The 13936-nt window shown below is 54.3% G+C and overlaps 2 protein-coding genes across 3 annotated transcripts in view; one reads left to right on the top strand and one right to left on the bottom strand.

The window, feature by feature from the left end:
- Itpk1 (inositol-tetrakisphosphate 1-kinase) overlaps positions 1-2342 on the top strand; it is a 130570-nt gene extending 128228 nt beyond the window's left edge. For both annotated transcript variants that reach the window (XM_051196508.1, XM_051196509.1), the window contains one exon: positions 462-2342. In XM_051196508.1, coding sequence (XP_051052465.1) covers positions 462-820 — 359 coding nt within the window. In that variant the 3' untranslated portion in view covers positions 821-2342. The remainder of the gene's footprint in view (positions 1-461) is intronic.
- Positions 2343-5787: 3445 nt separating this feature from the next.
- On the bottom strand, positions 5788-13690 carry Chga (chromogranin A). The gene is made up of 6 exons (XM_051196507.1): positions 13506-13690; positions 12680-12748; positions 10265-10384; positions 8560-8937; positions 7602-8053; positions 5788-5880 (listed from the first exon to the last, which is right to left on the bottom strand). Exons 1-6 carry the CDS (start codon positions 13636-13638, stop codon positions 5797-5799), a joined length of 1236 nt encoding a protein of 411 aa, XP_051052464.1. The 5' UTR covers positions 13639-13690; the 3' UTR covers positions 5788-5796.
- Positions 13691-13936: the final 246 nt, after the last annotated feature.

Here is a 13936-nt window from a genome sequence, read left to right as displayed (position 1 = left end):
GTTAGTTAGGTTTTGAAAGTTTCAGTCTTTGATGATTTCACCCCATTGTTTGGAGCTGGTTACCTGATAGGAGAGAAGGCACTTCTGAAATGACCAGTCTCCTTAGCAGGCTCTCCCACGACCTCCCAGCAGCTCCTTAAGCCGAGGACAAATGTTTAAAACACATGGACTTTGGAAAGTGCGCTACTTACCCAAACTGAGGCAGTGGGTGAGCCAGGGCAGTGCCCAACAAAAACAAGATTCGTCTCCGTCTCTATCAGCTGGAGCTGTGGGACTTCCCAAACTCGGGGAACAGACAACGGTCAAGGCGTCTAGGCGTGGACCATTGCACCAGGCTCAGTGACTCCCACCCTTCGATACATAAAGTGCCTCCCCAAGTCCCAGGAGCCCGTTATTTCTGCTTCTTTCCCCTCTCATATTCCCTGGCTAATGCCCAGTACCTTCTGTCTCTCCATCTCCAGGCTATGAGGGTGTGAGCGAATTTTTTACTGACCTCCTGAACCACATTGCCACAGTCCTGCAAGGCCAGAGCACAGGCGGAGCTGCCACGGAGGAAGTGGCCCCACTGAGGCACAGCAGGCTTCTGGCGGAACAGGCGGGCAGCCTGGCTGGTGAGCGGACATGCAGTGCCAGCCCCGGCTGCTGCAGCAGCATGAAGGGCCAAGACACACCCTGGAAGACTGAGGCCGAAGCAGGCAACTTGGGCGCCGGTGGCTCTGCCAAGCTGCCGCATCAGAGACTTGGCTGCACCACTGGTGTGTCACCCAGCTTCCAGCAGCATTGTGTGGCCTCCCTGGCCACCAAGGCCTCCTCACAGTAGCCACAGAGCCCAGGACCCAGAGGGGCGGTGCAGAGCGTGGAACACACCCACTGGGCCAACAGCTCCAAACGGGAACACTACTAAGAATTCCCAGTGATCTGATGCTTCTCTGTTTTAATTTTTTACCTGATCTTCTGATGTTAGGATCGGAATGAGGGGAGGGGGGGAGACGGAGCAGAACACCGAGTGGTCCAGCCTCAAGGATGCCGCCTGACTCCTGCTGTGCAGGTCTCCTCACTGAGTTTACACACGCTTGTGTTCTCAACACTAGGTCTGAATGTGAAGTGGGGTGTGTGCATGTATGTGTGGTTGTCATGCAAGTGTGTGTGTGCATGTCTGTCTGTCTTCATGGCTGCTGTGGGCCAGGCTTCCGGGCACCTTGGAAGGAGGCACACATCTGGCCAGGCTGTTGCAGCTCAGCAGGCGAAAGGACAAATGTTTTCCCCATTCCCCCTGTTCCACATCTGCCCACACCCAGACCTCATCGTCCCTCTTTTCCCAGATGTGGTCTCCTCCAAAGCTAATCCTTGCCCCTGTGCAGCTGACCCTTCTCCAAAGCCAGGGAGGCAGTTGACCCCTTGGGAGCTATATACTGGGGGTCTGAGTTGTGGGAAGGGGAAAGAAGCTTCCTGTGGGCAGAGCTGAAAGCCCCCAGCTAGCTGTCGCCAGTCTTCCCTGGCGACATGGGATACACCAAGCCACTGTGCTCTCAACCCTGTCTCTACTGCTCACTGGGACCCAAGAGAGAGGTCACCTGGCTAGGAGTCCAGGTGTCTGTCAGGGTCCAGGATTTGTGCTGGGACTTTGAACAAATCATTCCATGAGTCTTAAGGCCTCCACACCTCCTCATCTCTTCAGGGTGGCTCCTGAGACAGAGAACTGAAGAGCTGAACTAGCCCACAGGAATGCCTGCTTCTCCGTGCCATTGTCTGGGTACCTCTTTTCAGTTGAGAGGAGACTGCTGATAGGGCTGCTCCTGTACACACACACACCAGCCCCTCCCAGTACAGCCCTGCTGTGCTCATGGCAAGTCCCTTGCACCAAGCACTAGGCAAGCCACCAAGGCACCACTTCAGACTCACTCTGTCCCCACAGCAGCTGGCAGGCCACCCACTGGCCCCAAAGCCCACAGGAAAGGACACCGGGGTAGCCTTGGATGAGCAGCCCAGGACCCCCAAGGGTGATCTTGTGTTTTGAGATATCAGCTCTTTTTGTAAAGAGAACTAGGCCTTTGGATTGCCCTTAGTTCCGATAAGATGGAGGACACTAGAGGACGCACTGAGCAGCCCTGGGGAGGCCACACTAAGTAGGGCCCTGGTGAGGCATCCTTTGGGCAAGGAGGGGCTGGTTGGCTTCCTTGGAAACAGAACCCCAGGACTAACCACGTTTACAGGACCTGAGTGTTGAACCTGATGATGTCTTTATGTCACCTTCCCTGGCCTGCCCCTGAACATGGGGTGGGAAGTGTGGCCAGCTCTCACACTGCTTTGTCTCCAGAATAAACTACTGAGATCAAACTACATTTCATACGTCGTCCCAGTCATTAAAGGAAGACAACACTGGCTTTTCAGAATAGAATTCCCAGCCTCTGCCTTGTCAACAGGCAGGGTGTGGGTAGGTGTCCCATGCCCTGGAGCTCCTTCCTCCCCAGGGTCACACACGGTAGCAACCAGACCCAGGTATCAAGTAACTGCCACCTGTCAATGTGGCATTTTCCGCATGTGGGTCCTGGGGGCAGTTGCACTTCTCCAGAAGTAGAAACGGGAGATTCTTGCAGATAATGCTACAGAAATGGGACTTCCACAAACGTGACAGCTCAAGGCACTATCTGCTGTTGACTGTCCTCACCAAGGGAGGTGAGTGGGGTCTGCTCTGGGTCTAGGTCATTGTTGGTATCACAGAAGTGTCTAAGTTTGCCTCGTACTGTGGGTAGGCTAGCTAGCCTGCAGAATTGGACCCACTCAATCCTCAGATTAGCTAGGGGGCCAGCCCCATGAGCCCCATCAGTGGAGGGAAACACCCTGAGTGAGCCTCTCTGAGGCTGCTAAGTAGGCTTCACAGCAAGTCAAAAGGCCAGTAGGTGGATGGGGGCTCTGAACAGAGGGCTCCGTGGTTGAGAGTGCTTGCTTGCTATGCCATCATGACTACTGGAGTTCAGAGCTCAGCACCTGTGTAAGCAGCCAGGCATCCAGCACTCTACAACTCCAACTCAAGAGTATGCTTTTAGAGATGGGGATCACTGGGTCTTGCAGGCTTCGAGCCTAGCCAAGGAAATAATTTACAGGTGCCCATCTACACACACACTTTTTTTTTTTTTTTTGGCCACAGCAAGAAGCTTGAGTTTTTAACAGCTGGGACAAGCAAGTAGTCTGTTGGGCAGGCATTACAAGGGACAAGAGGACACTCGTTCTGACCTGAAGGCTGGCCCATCTTTGCACACTGGGTAGCCTTGCTGATGTCCTGGGAGGGGTTGCCTGGCTTTTTATATCCCCTGTAAGTCAGTCACTTAACCAGTGGGATCCCTACAGCATCCCCCACCCCAACTTGTGGCCCATTGCCCCTGTCACATCAGAGCCCTCTAGCTGGTCTGAAAGAGCCTGCCTCATCCAGTGGGAACTTCTGGGGTTGGGGCCCCAATTGAGATTGGCCTACTATGGCTGCACTGCCCAGCCAAGTATAACTCAGATGATGGCTCCAAGGCCTCTCCCCGCATGGTAAAGGCCTATGCCTCAACCCCTTTTCTTTGCCAGGCCAGTGCCAGGGCTCTGTACGGACGACTGACTACCATGGCAGTATGGCCCCTCCTGTGTGGGTCCTCTTCCCTCAGTTTGTGACTAGGAGCTTCCTCCCCAAATACAGTCTTTTTCAGAAATGGTTGAGTCTTCTCTTATTCCCCGGTCTAAAGGGGCTTGGCATCTTGGAGAGGCCCCTGCAGGACATGAGGTGATAGCTTCCTGACGCTCCCGGCATAGACCACTCACCCAAGGTTATGTAGAGCCGTCCTACCTGAGGAGCTAAGCAGTGTCCACGCCTAAGCTTTGTGATGGCTCCTGCTTGTCCTGCCCCTCCCCATGTATGTTAGACACATCTGTATACCAAATACACTTCAACCTGTGCTGTCTACAAAGCCATACTCTGTCCGTCGGATCCTGCCCAGGCTCTGCCTTTGCTTGTGCTATGACAGCACTTGGGGCCTTTGGTGACAAGGTGTCCCTGTGTCCTGATACCACTTAGTCTTGAAGGTGAATGTGTTTGGTGTCTGGTAGTCTAGTGGGAGTTTGTGTCGCTACATAACTGTCCCGAGGTGTATAAGGCTGAGGGAAACCATGTCTCAGAAGTGTCCTTACCTCAGGTGCACGGTGTCCCTCCGCCTCAGGTGCAGACTATGGTAGCACCGAGAAGCTAGGCTTCACTTGAAAAATTCAGGCTAAGACCTCCCACCTCTGTCCTACTGCGTCTCGCACTGCTGTAGAAGTTTTTGGTCTGTGCTGTCTGACACAGTCAGGCCTTACCACAAAAACCAATATTGCCGTATTGGCTTGGGAGGGCCAGAAAGGTCGGCCAAGTACTCTAGGTAGTGAATGGGTGGGTCAAGGCAGGGTTTGGACCCTTGGGACCTGGCTCTCACATACCAGCTGGAGCTCTAGAGTTGGCTCTGCCTGGGGTAACAGCGATGTCCTTGTCCCTCAGTCACAATGCGCAGGCTCTTGCTTTCCCTAGCAGGAGAACCTCACGCATGCATTGCTGAGGCTAAGCCCAGTCCCTGTGTGTTCACCCCTGGGAGTCCCTCTCCAGCTGGCTTTTAGCTGGGGTGCACAGGAGGAGAACTTGAAGAGATACCGCTCCCACCTGAAGCTGGCGGCGGCAGAGCCACCCACAAGCCCAATCAGAGGCTGCATTGAGTGTAGGAGGGTCTGACGCACCCCATGAGGCAGCGCGTTTCCAAAGCCAGGGTTTCATCCCAGGTTTTGTGTGCAGGCGTACGAGGCCGCATACAAATGTTTGATGAGTGACTGAATGATTGGCCCTAGTAGCCAGCATCCATGGGTCCAGTACCACATCCCAGCCTGGCATGATTACAGAACCTGTAAAAAGTCCCATGCCTAAAAGTCTGGTGTGCGGGCTCTACCTGTGATTTCAATGTGCCACTTCATCTTTCCTGCCTGTTTCCCTATTCTCAAAACTGTAACTAAGACCTATTGTTTTCTAATAAGCTGTCCCTGCCCCATACCGCAGACACCCCATGGTCCCAGACCTGTGGTTGTGGGCACTGTGGCCTTGGGCAGCACAATAGCCATGGTGGGGAGTCCAACACCGACGAGGTGCCTATGGCCAGTGGGAGGCATTATCCTGGGGTCTTTCAACCTCTACCTAGCACCAAGGTATCTACAGGACAGTCCTGAAGGATGATCTCAGCAGAAACTGCCTAGCTCAGGCATGGCCGGGAGATGGTGATGGTCATCTCCATACCCCACCCTGGGCAGTTCAGCACCTCCATCTACAGATGAAACCGAGGGCCAGTGATACAGTCACCTGCCCCGTAAATGGCCCAGCACAGAAACCTACCCAGTCCTACCCAACTCTGAGTGGAACAGGATAAAAAAATAAGTCAAAGAAAAGGAAGGAGCCCAAAGCAGGTTTATTCTTCCTTCTATGAATTTTATCTAGAATATCTTATAATCAGGAGTTCTTGACTTTCACCCAAATGTCAGAAGTTATTGCCGTTGTGCCCCATGGGTAAGGTGGAAGAGAAACTTCTAGAAAGCTGCCTGTGTTCAGAGAAGGTATCTGTGTTGATAGTCAGGGCTGTCCTGCAGAAGTGTCCAGGGCAGGGGCTGAAAACAGGGAGTGAGAGGCAAGAGGGCAACCAGGGCTCTGGTGGCTCGAGGCAGCCTCCCTACTAGGAGCAGCGTTCAAGCCATGGGACCAGGGTCGCAGGTGCCTCGAAGCCATGGCTGGCTCCACCGGCCAGTGCCTCAGCCCCGCCGCAATGCCTGCAGCTGGTGAGCCACCTTCTCCAGCTCTGCCTCGATGGCTGACAGGCTCTCTAGCTCCTGGTCCTAGGAGGGAACAGACAGGGTCAATTGGGGCTAGACCGTGTTGAAATCATGGATGGCACCAAACTGGCTCTGCTGTTTGCTAGCAGCTTAGTCTTAGACAAGTGGCTTTGCGTCTGAGCCCCAAGTTTTCAACACAGGCACAATGATGCCACCCAGCAATGCTGGGGTGCTTGGGGACCATTATACCCAAGGCACTCATGGCCTCTTATGCAGCCCTCACTTCATCCTATGGGACTCTGGGCCAGTAGGAACCTGTTCCTTCACGGTATATGGTTCCTTTTAGGATGATTCTTCAGTCTGGACACCAGTGCTGGCTCCCCTAGTGCAGCCTTGATCTGTCTCCTACAGCTCTGAACCTGCTGGACCAATGGGCAGAGCATCGTCACCATGGACCTGCTCAGGGCTGGGCTCTGACATTGATCCTGAACCTTGGATATCCCACACTCTGATCAGGACAGATGGGAAGCAGGAGCCTCCTCCTCTGAGCCCCCAAGGCTGGAGTTTACTGCCCTGCCAAGGCAATGTCCACAGGACACTGACAGTGACTGCCCTGGAAATAGGGCTTCTAGATCCTATCTTAGAGTAGCCCATGGAGTGTGAGTTCTGTGCTGCTGAAGTTTCTAACAACATGACCCCCCATCTCACCCTGTCTGTAACCTGGGAAGAAGCTCTTATGGGTGGGCAATGGGGCTCTTAAAACCGCCCATCTTGTTCTGGGACCAGGGCTGGGGGCAAAGAACACAATGGAGTTCATTTCACTCTTCCCCACCTACTAGGAGAGATGCTTCCTGCCAACGGCCGCTTCTAAGAGGAGCCTATTGCTCCCAGATGTCAACGGGACCCTACGTCTGGTCAGATGGGCGGGACCTAACGAAGGCTTCTGGGTGGGCAGAAAAGAGCCTTGAGGTCAGGCCTGTGGGGAGAGCAGGCTCCCTATAGAACCCCAGCTCCCTCTGGAGCACTGGGTTAGCCCGGTCCCACTAAGGCCTCCTCCAGCTCGGGAGGCACCCTGCCTGTCAAGAAGCCCAGCTCTCCCGTGCCACATTCCTCGTGTCCCCATACCACCCTTGCACCTGCCCCAGTGGCCTTGTGTAGATCAGGGGTTTTGAAGGTTGTGTTGTGGTGATAATGAGGTGAATTTCTCAAATGGGGGAATGAATGAGACTCTGAGACGGTCAGTGACTGCCCAAGGTTGCACAGCCAGGACCAGGTGAAACCAAGTTTACCGGCACCTCCGTACCTCCCTGTCTGCTCATCAAGGTCCAGCTAGCCCTGCCCCCGTTATGCCATTGTGGGCCATTTGTGAGTTTGAACCCAGGAGGAGGTGCAGTTGTGTTGCCTGGGAACCAGGAGGACATGGCCACCAACCAGACCTTCCCATAGCATCCCTTCCCAGTTCCCAGGGCTGCAGGTGCCTTGCAAGGCCCCACGCCAGTCCTGCCAAGCTCCCCATCCGAAGCACCAGGCCTCGCCCCCATCACTCCCATGTCCAGCTTACACACCAGCAGAGGCAATGTCCCCATCCCGTGTCCCTGAGGCAGGTCTGAGGCCTCCAGGCCCCAGCCATTCCCATTCCCTCTGTCCACCTGGCCCAGCAGCTCTATTGAGCACCTGCTGTCAACCCAAGCCCTTCCGAGTTCCTCTGCAGGCCCAGCTAAGGGAACCATGTCCCCTCAGTGGGGCAGGGGCTGCTGGGGTGGCTGTCCTTGGCTTGTACCAACCTCTGCTCTGCGGTTGGCGCTGCCTTCCTCCTCCTTTTTTTCCTCAAAGTCGCCTCGGGCCTCCACACTGTCTTCTCGGGAAGATGGCCTCCAGCCCCGGCGCAGCTGAGGCCTGGGGTCCCTGAAGCCGTAGGCCCGGGCCCGGAAGGAGAGCTTCATGGAGCGGTCAGGGTCATCGTCCCCCTGCAGCCGCTTCTCTGCTGTCAGCTCCTTGGCCAACTGGTCCATCCTGCTCCAACGCTTGTCCCCCCATTCTCTGGACAGCCGCTCCTCTTCCTCCTGCTTACGCTCCAGCTCCTGGCTCTTCCCACCTGGGAAGAGACCTTGGGGGGCCCCTGCCGTGTCTTCCCCGGTTTCCTCTTGCTGAGAGAGCCCCAGCTCCCCCTCGGGTGGCAGAGCTTCAGAAACCTGGGTTTTTCTACCTCCGTCCACTGCCTGAGACTCCGACTGACCTGGAGCAGGGGGTGGCAAGAACAGGAAGTGAGTGAGGAAAGGCTGCAGTTTCCCCAGACCCTGCTACTCCCCAAGATTCTCTGCGTGGCCACTTCTAAGGCCAAGCTCACCAATGAGGATCCAGCCAGCCCCTCCATAGCAGCCCCGCCTGGAGCACAGAGCAATCTTCACACTGTGCTTTTCGGGAAGTGAGTTGGCAGAGCCCCTCACTGACCCTCACCCTGTCTTCTCCACACACCTCCCCGAAGCCCCTCCCCCCTCCCCTCCTCCCTCCCAGGTGCAGAAGGGTGATCATTGCTTCATTTAGGAGTCAGGCAAACTGGAGCTGGAATCATAGCTTTGATCACCAATTAGCTGTGTAGCCTTAGGCAAATTACATAAGCTCTCCGAGCCTGATGTTCCCTGGATGGTGGAGACGACACCCGTCTTTCAGGGTTGCTATGGAGGTGGCATAAGGCCACCCCTCTCCCAGACACATCGGTTGAGGTCCTGTCAGCATACATACCCTCATCTTTCTGGATCTCCTCGTATTCGGGTCGGGAGCTGGATGTTGCAGTGGGGACTTCTTCAGGCCCGGCCTTCTGTCTAACCTCCTCTTCTTCCTCCTCTGGCTTGGCTTTTCCAGCTTGCTGCCGGGTGCCCAGGCCTCTCTCGCTGTCCTCCGCAAGCTCTTGGTTGGGGAGGTTGGCCAGCAGCTGGGTATTGGTGGCTGTGTCCTCCCTAGGGGCCTCACTGTTCCCCGTCATAGAGGACTTCTGCCCAGGCTCTGGAACGGCCTTAGGCCTGGGTCCCTCAGTGGCTGTCTCAGAGCCATCCTGTTGTGCCTCGTCAGAACCCTCTCTCTTCTCTACAGCTTCCTTAGGGGGAGCCTCTGCTGTGGCATCTGTGAATACAAAAGCAGGGAGTCAAGCTGAGCACCCAGCTGCCCTCAGGGACTCCTGAGGCCAAGTTCAAGTCTGTCATGGGATGTCTTAACTTCCAGGAAGCCCACCCTAGGAGAAGGGTTAGGGTCAGCCTTTCATATTTCATTTCGGAGCTTGACCTGAGGTCAATTGAATTGGGCTTCTTTCATTCTGCTTCTCAAAACAGGGCGTAATTTGAAAGCAAAAATAGAACCCCAAATAAAAATTAACATAATTTAAGATGACCCCAGAAGATAGAGCCCTGAACTGTAAACCAGGACAGCGCTGACTGCTGTGCGATCTGGCCAAATTGTTTAACCTTTCTGTGTTCGAGACACTCCCTGCATGTCTTGAGCGCTGTGGGATTAGTACTTACAAAGCTCCACTGAGAGATGTTTCCTTGAAGACAGGCTTTTAAGAGTGAAAATCCCTCCTGTTTGTGGACTGACAGCTGCTGAACAAAACGCCACCAGGCACACGCTACTGTCAACAGAGTACTCAGTCCACAGGACCCAAAACAATGTTCAGGAAGGTGGGACACCTGTCATCCCTCAGACTCTGGAGGCCCACCTTGCTCATGCCTCCCGATGCCAAGTTCAGGGTCTCTTTGCACTAAAGCCTGTAGCTTTGTAGACACACACACACACACACACACACACACTACACTTTCCCTTCTCAGCACCCTGTGATCTAGACACTGGTTCCCATGGGAGCGCGATGTGGGAGTCTGTGCAGCATGATAAGCAGCCACCAGGGTGACAGCTGATGTGGAGGGTGCCTGACACACCTGTATGTGTCCCTATTTGGCTCAGAAGATGACCATGGGCCAACTGCTGGGAACTGGCCTTTCTGTCCACTTTGGACATAAAAATCCCAGGTCTCTAGTTTGCTGCACTTCCAGGGTAGGAAGCTGGACGGCACTGCTCAAGGATGACCTCTTCAGCTTCAGGGCCGATGACCCAGGGCATTTTGTGTTTAGAACCTACTTCTCTGGACCCTCTTTCAACACCTTCAACTAAGTCCCAGGACAGTAGCAGGAGACAGGGGCTGCATGGCAGGGCCAAGAGGTTGGCCCAGCGTTACCACTGCCTCTAGAGCAGGGGACTGGTGTGGGGACAAGTCAGGGACTTTGGATAAGTCAGAGCCAGGTTCAAATCCCCAGTTATATGAACCCTGTGCAAGGAGGCCTCTGTTCCCCCCATGTCAAGGGAAGGGAACGGTAGCTGTCTCCTGCTCTGAAGAAGCAGCGACCCCTAGGGACCACTGTTCTCCTTGCAGGCTCCACCTCTCCTAGCCGGCCACACTGACCTCCATGCTTGGCCTCAGAGCTCTGGCTCTCAGACACTTTTGAGAGCTCATCCTCGAAGCTGCTGTGTGGCTGTGGCTGCTCCTGCTGCTCTGGCTGCTGCTGGGCCCGCTCCTTGGCACCTGGTGGGAGGGAACAAGGGAAGGTCCCATGTGGTCAAGCCCTGATGAGTCTGCCCATCAGGCCACACACTCTGACTCAGTACCTGCTCCTGTACCTCTGAGAGCAATAAAGGCACAAATGTGATGGAAGGTTCCCCAGGGTAGCAGGAGCACTGAGAAACTCGGGACCCCATAACCCCACAGCAGCCCTGGCCTCCCCACGGGTGCTCTTCATTCAAGAGCCCCCAGTGTTCTGGAGCCCCATGTTTGGACCCCAGAGAAGGTGGGCGCTGTGATTACCTTTGAGTCCAGGGCTGTGCCTACCCCATGGCCCAGAGTCCCTTTGCCTACATAGCCCCTGCTGCTGCTGCTGATGCCACCCTGAGTATCCTGTAGCTGTGTCTGCATCAGGACACAGCTCTGTAGCTGTGGGATCAATGCAGGCTAGGAAGTTTGCCCAACCCAGCTGTAATGGGCTCCAGGCCTACCCTGGCCGTGCCCATGTCACTCTGACCTTGGACAACATGGGCTCCCCAAGGTTCAGACATTTAATAGACAGACTCATGCTAGATGTCCAGGCCGAGGTTCCCATGCAAGGATTTTATCCAGAATCCAAGAGGGGATGGATGGAGTGATGGCCATGATGGCTGAAGACACATCCAGTGCCCTCGTGATGGAAAACAACCCCATCCGTGTGTATCAGACGCTGGTTATTCTTAGATATATATGTGTAAGGTTATAGAGTAGGACACATTTCTCTCTAACAGCCTATTGAAATACTTAATTCTTTAAATGGAATATTCGTCCAATATTTAATTTTAAAATTATAATTAAAATATCTAATGGTTTATTAAAAAGCACCACCCTGGAGACCTGGACTGCCTGAGCTCCAGCCCTGCTTCAACCCTGGCTACCTCCTGAGGGAAGAGTCATGCTTCATGTGTAGGACCTTGTGCATGACCTGGCATGGCGGGTGTGGTGGCACAAGCTTGCAATCCCAGCACTCCAAAGGCTGAGGCAGGACTGCACGTGCAAGGGCAGCGTGAGCTACACAGTGAGACCCTGCTTCAAAACAAAGAGACAAAATTGATTCTAACTACCGAAGCATCAGCTGCCATCCCCCGCATGCCAGGCATGGATTCTGGGGCTGGGACTGTTCAGTTGGTGGAATGTTTCCTTAGCATGCATGAAGCCCTAGGTTACATCTACAGCACTACATAAACCAGCATGGTAGCCCACTCCTGGAATCCTAGCACTCTGGAGGGGGAAGATTGGAGGATATGAAGTTCAAGGACATCCTGAGTTACACAGTAAGGTTCAAGTCAGCCTGGGCTACCTGAGATCCTGTCTCAGAAAAGGAAACCATGGGACAGACCTGCAAGTGAGTGAAAAAGGTCAAGCTACATCAGGGAAGGAGGGTTGCTAGGGTTATTTGTTTGTTTGTTTGCTTTTGAGACAGGATTTCTCTGTGTAGTCCCTACTGTCCTGGACCAGGCTGGCTTCAAACTCTCAGAGATCCGCCTGCCTCTGCCTCCTGAGTGCTGGGACTAAAGGCGTGAGCCACCACTAGGGCTAATTTTTGTTCACTTTTCACCCAAATCTCTCTCCATTTCCACATATGGCTTGCGCTGCCCTAAAGGCCTCAGGGTGGACTTGGTTTGAGTTTACAAAGGTGACAGACAGATTCATGCACGAGGCACTGAGTCCTACCCCACAAGCATGGCTACTTCCCTCAGGAGGCAGCCAGGGCAGAAGCAGAGCTAGAGCCCAGGCCCTCCAGGTTTCCGGGGAGGGTGCTTCACTCCTCCTCAAGGCAGGAAGAGGCTGGGGGGTGGTGATGTGACAAGATCCTAACTCTCCATGGTGGTCCACTGCCCAACTCACATACCCTCAGTGCTGTGAGCTCTCGGCCTCAAAACCCTGTCTGAAACATGTCTGGATTTTCTTAGTCTCTTGGAAAAAGTCCCCTTCCAGTCCAAGTCTGGTCTGTGTTTTGGGACAAGCAAGGCCTTGCCTCTCCTATTATCTATGGAGCAAAGATTCACAGGGAAACGAGAATCTTCTTTCTGTGTGTGTTCACTTTTGGGCCTGCAGAGAGGAATCCATATGGCCTCTTTGGATGACTGCCCTACCAGAGGCCAAAGAGTGTCCCCAGAATGGTTTCTGCTCTTAATAAGGTCTATTCACTGTGTGACCTTGGGGAAATCGCTCAGCCTCTCTGAGCAGTCTGGACAATGGAGTGAAGTGTCATGAAGGACCCCACCTTTCTGCTCTGTTGCTGGCTTCCCCCCAGAATGGCGTGCAGTACTAAAATACCTTGGAGAGCCAAGTCTTGGAGTTCCTTCAGCAAATTCTGGTGTCGCAGGATGGAGAGGACCCTCTCATCTGCAGGGAGAGAGCACAGTTACCGGTGGCTTCCAGCGGACAGCCCCAGGAGAGGTTAGTGTGGACATTTTCTGCTGAGCTCAGGCATCTACTCTGGAGACTCAGCACCGGGAGGCAGTGGCAAGCCTGCATCTTGGTAGAACATTTCGGAAATTCCTCATTTCCAAGACACCAAATCACCTCCCTACTACAGCAGAAAGGTCGCCTGCTGACTCTGTGCACAGCCCCCAAGGAAGGGGCTGTGGCCCTCAGACTCAGTGAGTGTGTGTGTAAATACTTCTCCTCCGTGCTGCCTGCCCTGTCGGCTCCTCCTGGCATCCTTCCTCATTTTCTACCTATCCATCATCAGTGCTGTCATGTGGTAGACAAACCGGACCGCCAGTGTGGAAAGATGTGGTCTTTCTCAGGCCCACTCAACACCCTCAGATTCGTCCCAGATCCAGAGAATGGCTACTGATGTCAGCGGAACTCCAAATGCTGGGAATACAACACACTGAACCCTGGTCCACAGGATGCCCAGTCTGTGGCTTGCTGTTCCCTTCATTCTGTCCAGGCTATGGTTAACTGCATATGTCCCCTCTGAGAGTCTACATGCCTCAGGATCAGTCCCAGGAGCTGTCACCTCTTCATGTGTGCTCCCCAGCTTCCAGCACAGATCAGAGCACTGGAGCAATGACTGCTGGGTGGGATGCTTAACCCTGCCAAGAGCCACCCACCCACATCCTGGCCTCCCAGTCCCTCCAGTTCTGGCTCCTACCTCCTTGGAGAGTCTCCAGACACTCAGGACTGACAGGCATGGGGCTGGGTTTGGACAGCGAGTCAGAGATGACCTCCAGGACACACTTCATCACCTGGAAGACAGTAAGGCAGGCTGAGGCTGGTACAAACATGGAGCTTAGCCTCCTTTCCCAGGAGGGTGGGAGAGCATTTATGTTGTCTACAAGAGGCCCCAGGGTCCACCTCTGCTTCCTTAACCAGATCTCTTGGAGCCATAGAAACAGAACACACACACACACACACACACACACACACACACACACGGTCAAACTAATCACATAGTCATACCAGCATGTGCCTCAAGGGCACCACTGCTGAGGGAGAGGGAGGAGTATGTGTTTGCCATCTTCTTATTCTTTGGGTAGCTCTCTAAGGATGGTGCTGACTCTGAGACCTAAAAGGACCCCTTGG

The sequence above is a fragment of the Phodopus roborovskii genome, unplaced genomic scaffold, assembly GCF_943737965.1.
Source record: "Phodopus roborovskii unplaced genomic scaffold, PHOROB, whole genome shotgun sequence".
NCBI classification, from domain to species: Eukaryota; Metazoa; Chordata; class Mammalia; order Rodentia; family Cricetidae; genus Phodopus; species Phodopus roborovskii.
Note: the sequence above shows the minus strand (reverse complement) of the source record. Positions and strands in the feature narration are given on the sequence as shown.

What these genes read in the sequence shown, in the direction of transcription:
- Chga (XM_051196507.1), bottom strand. Translation starts at nt 13,638, where the DNA reads ATGTTTGTACCAGCCTCAGCCTGCCTTACTGTCTTCCAGGTGATGAAG. An exon ending in TCTGGAGACTCTCCAAGGAG is followed by an intron (nt 12,749 to 13,505) that starts GTAGGAGCCAGA and finishes CTCTCCCTGCAG; the next exon opens with ATGAGAGGGTCCTCTCCATC. An exon ending in CTCTGAGGCCAAGCATGGAG is followed by an intron (nt 8,938 to 10,264) that starts GTCAGTGTGGCC and finishes TTGTATTCACAG; the next exon opens with ATGCCACAGCAGAGGCTCCC.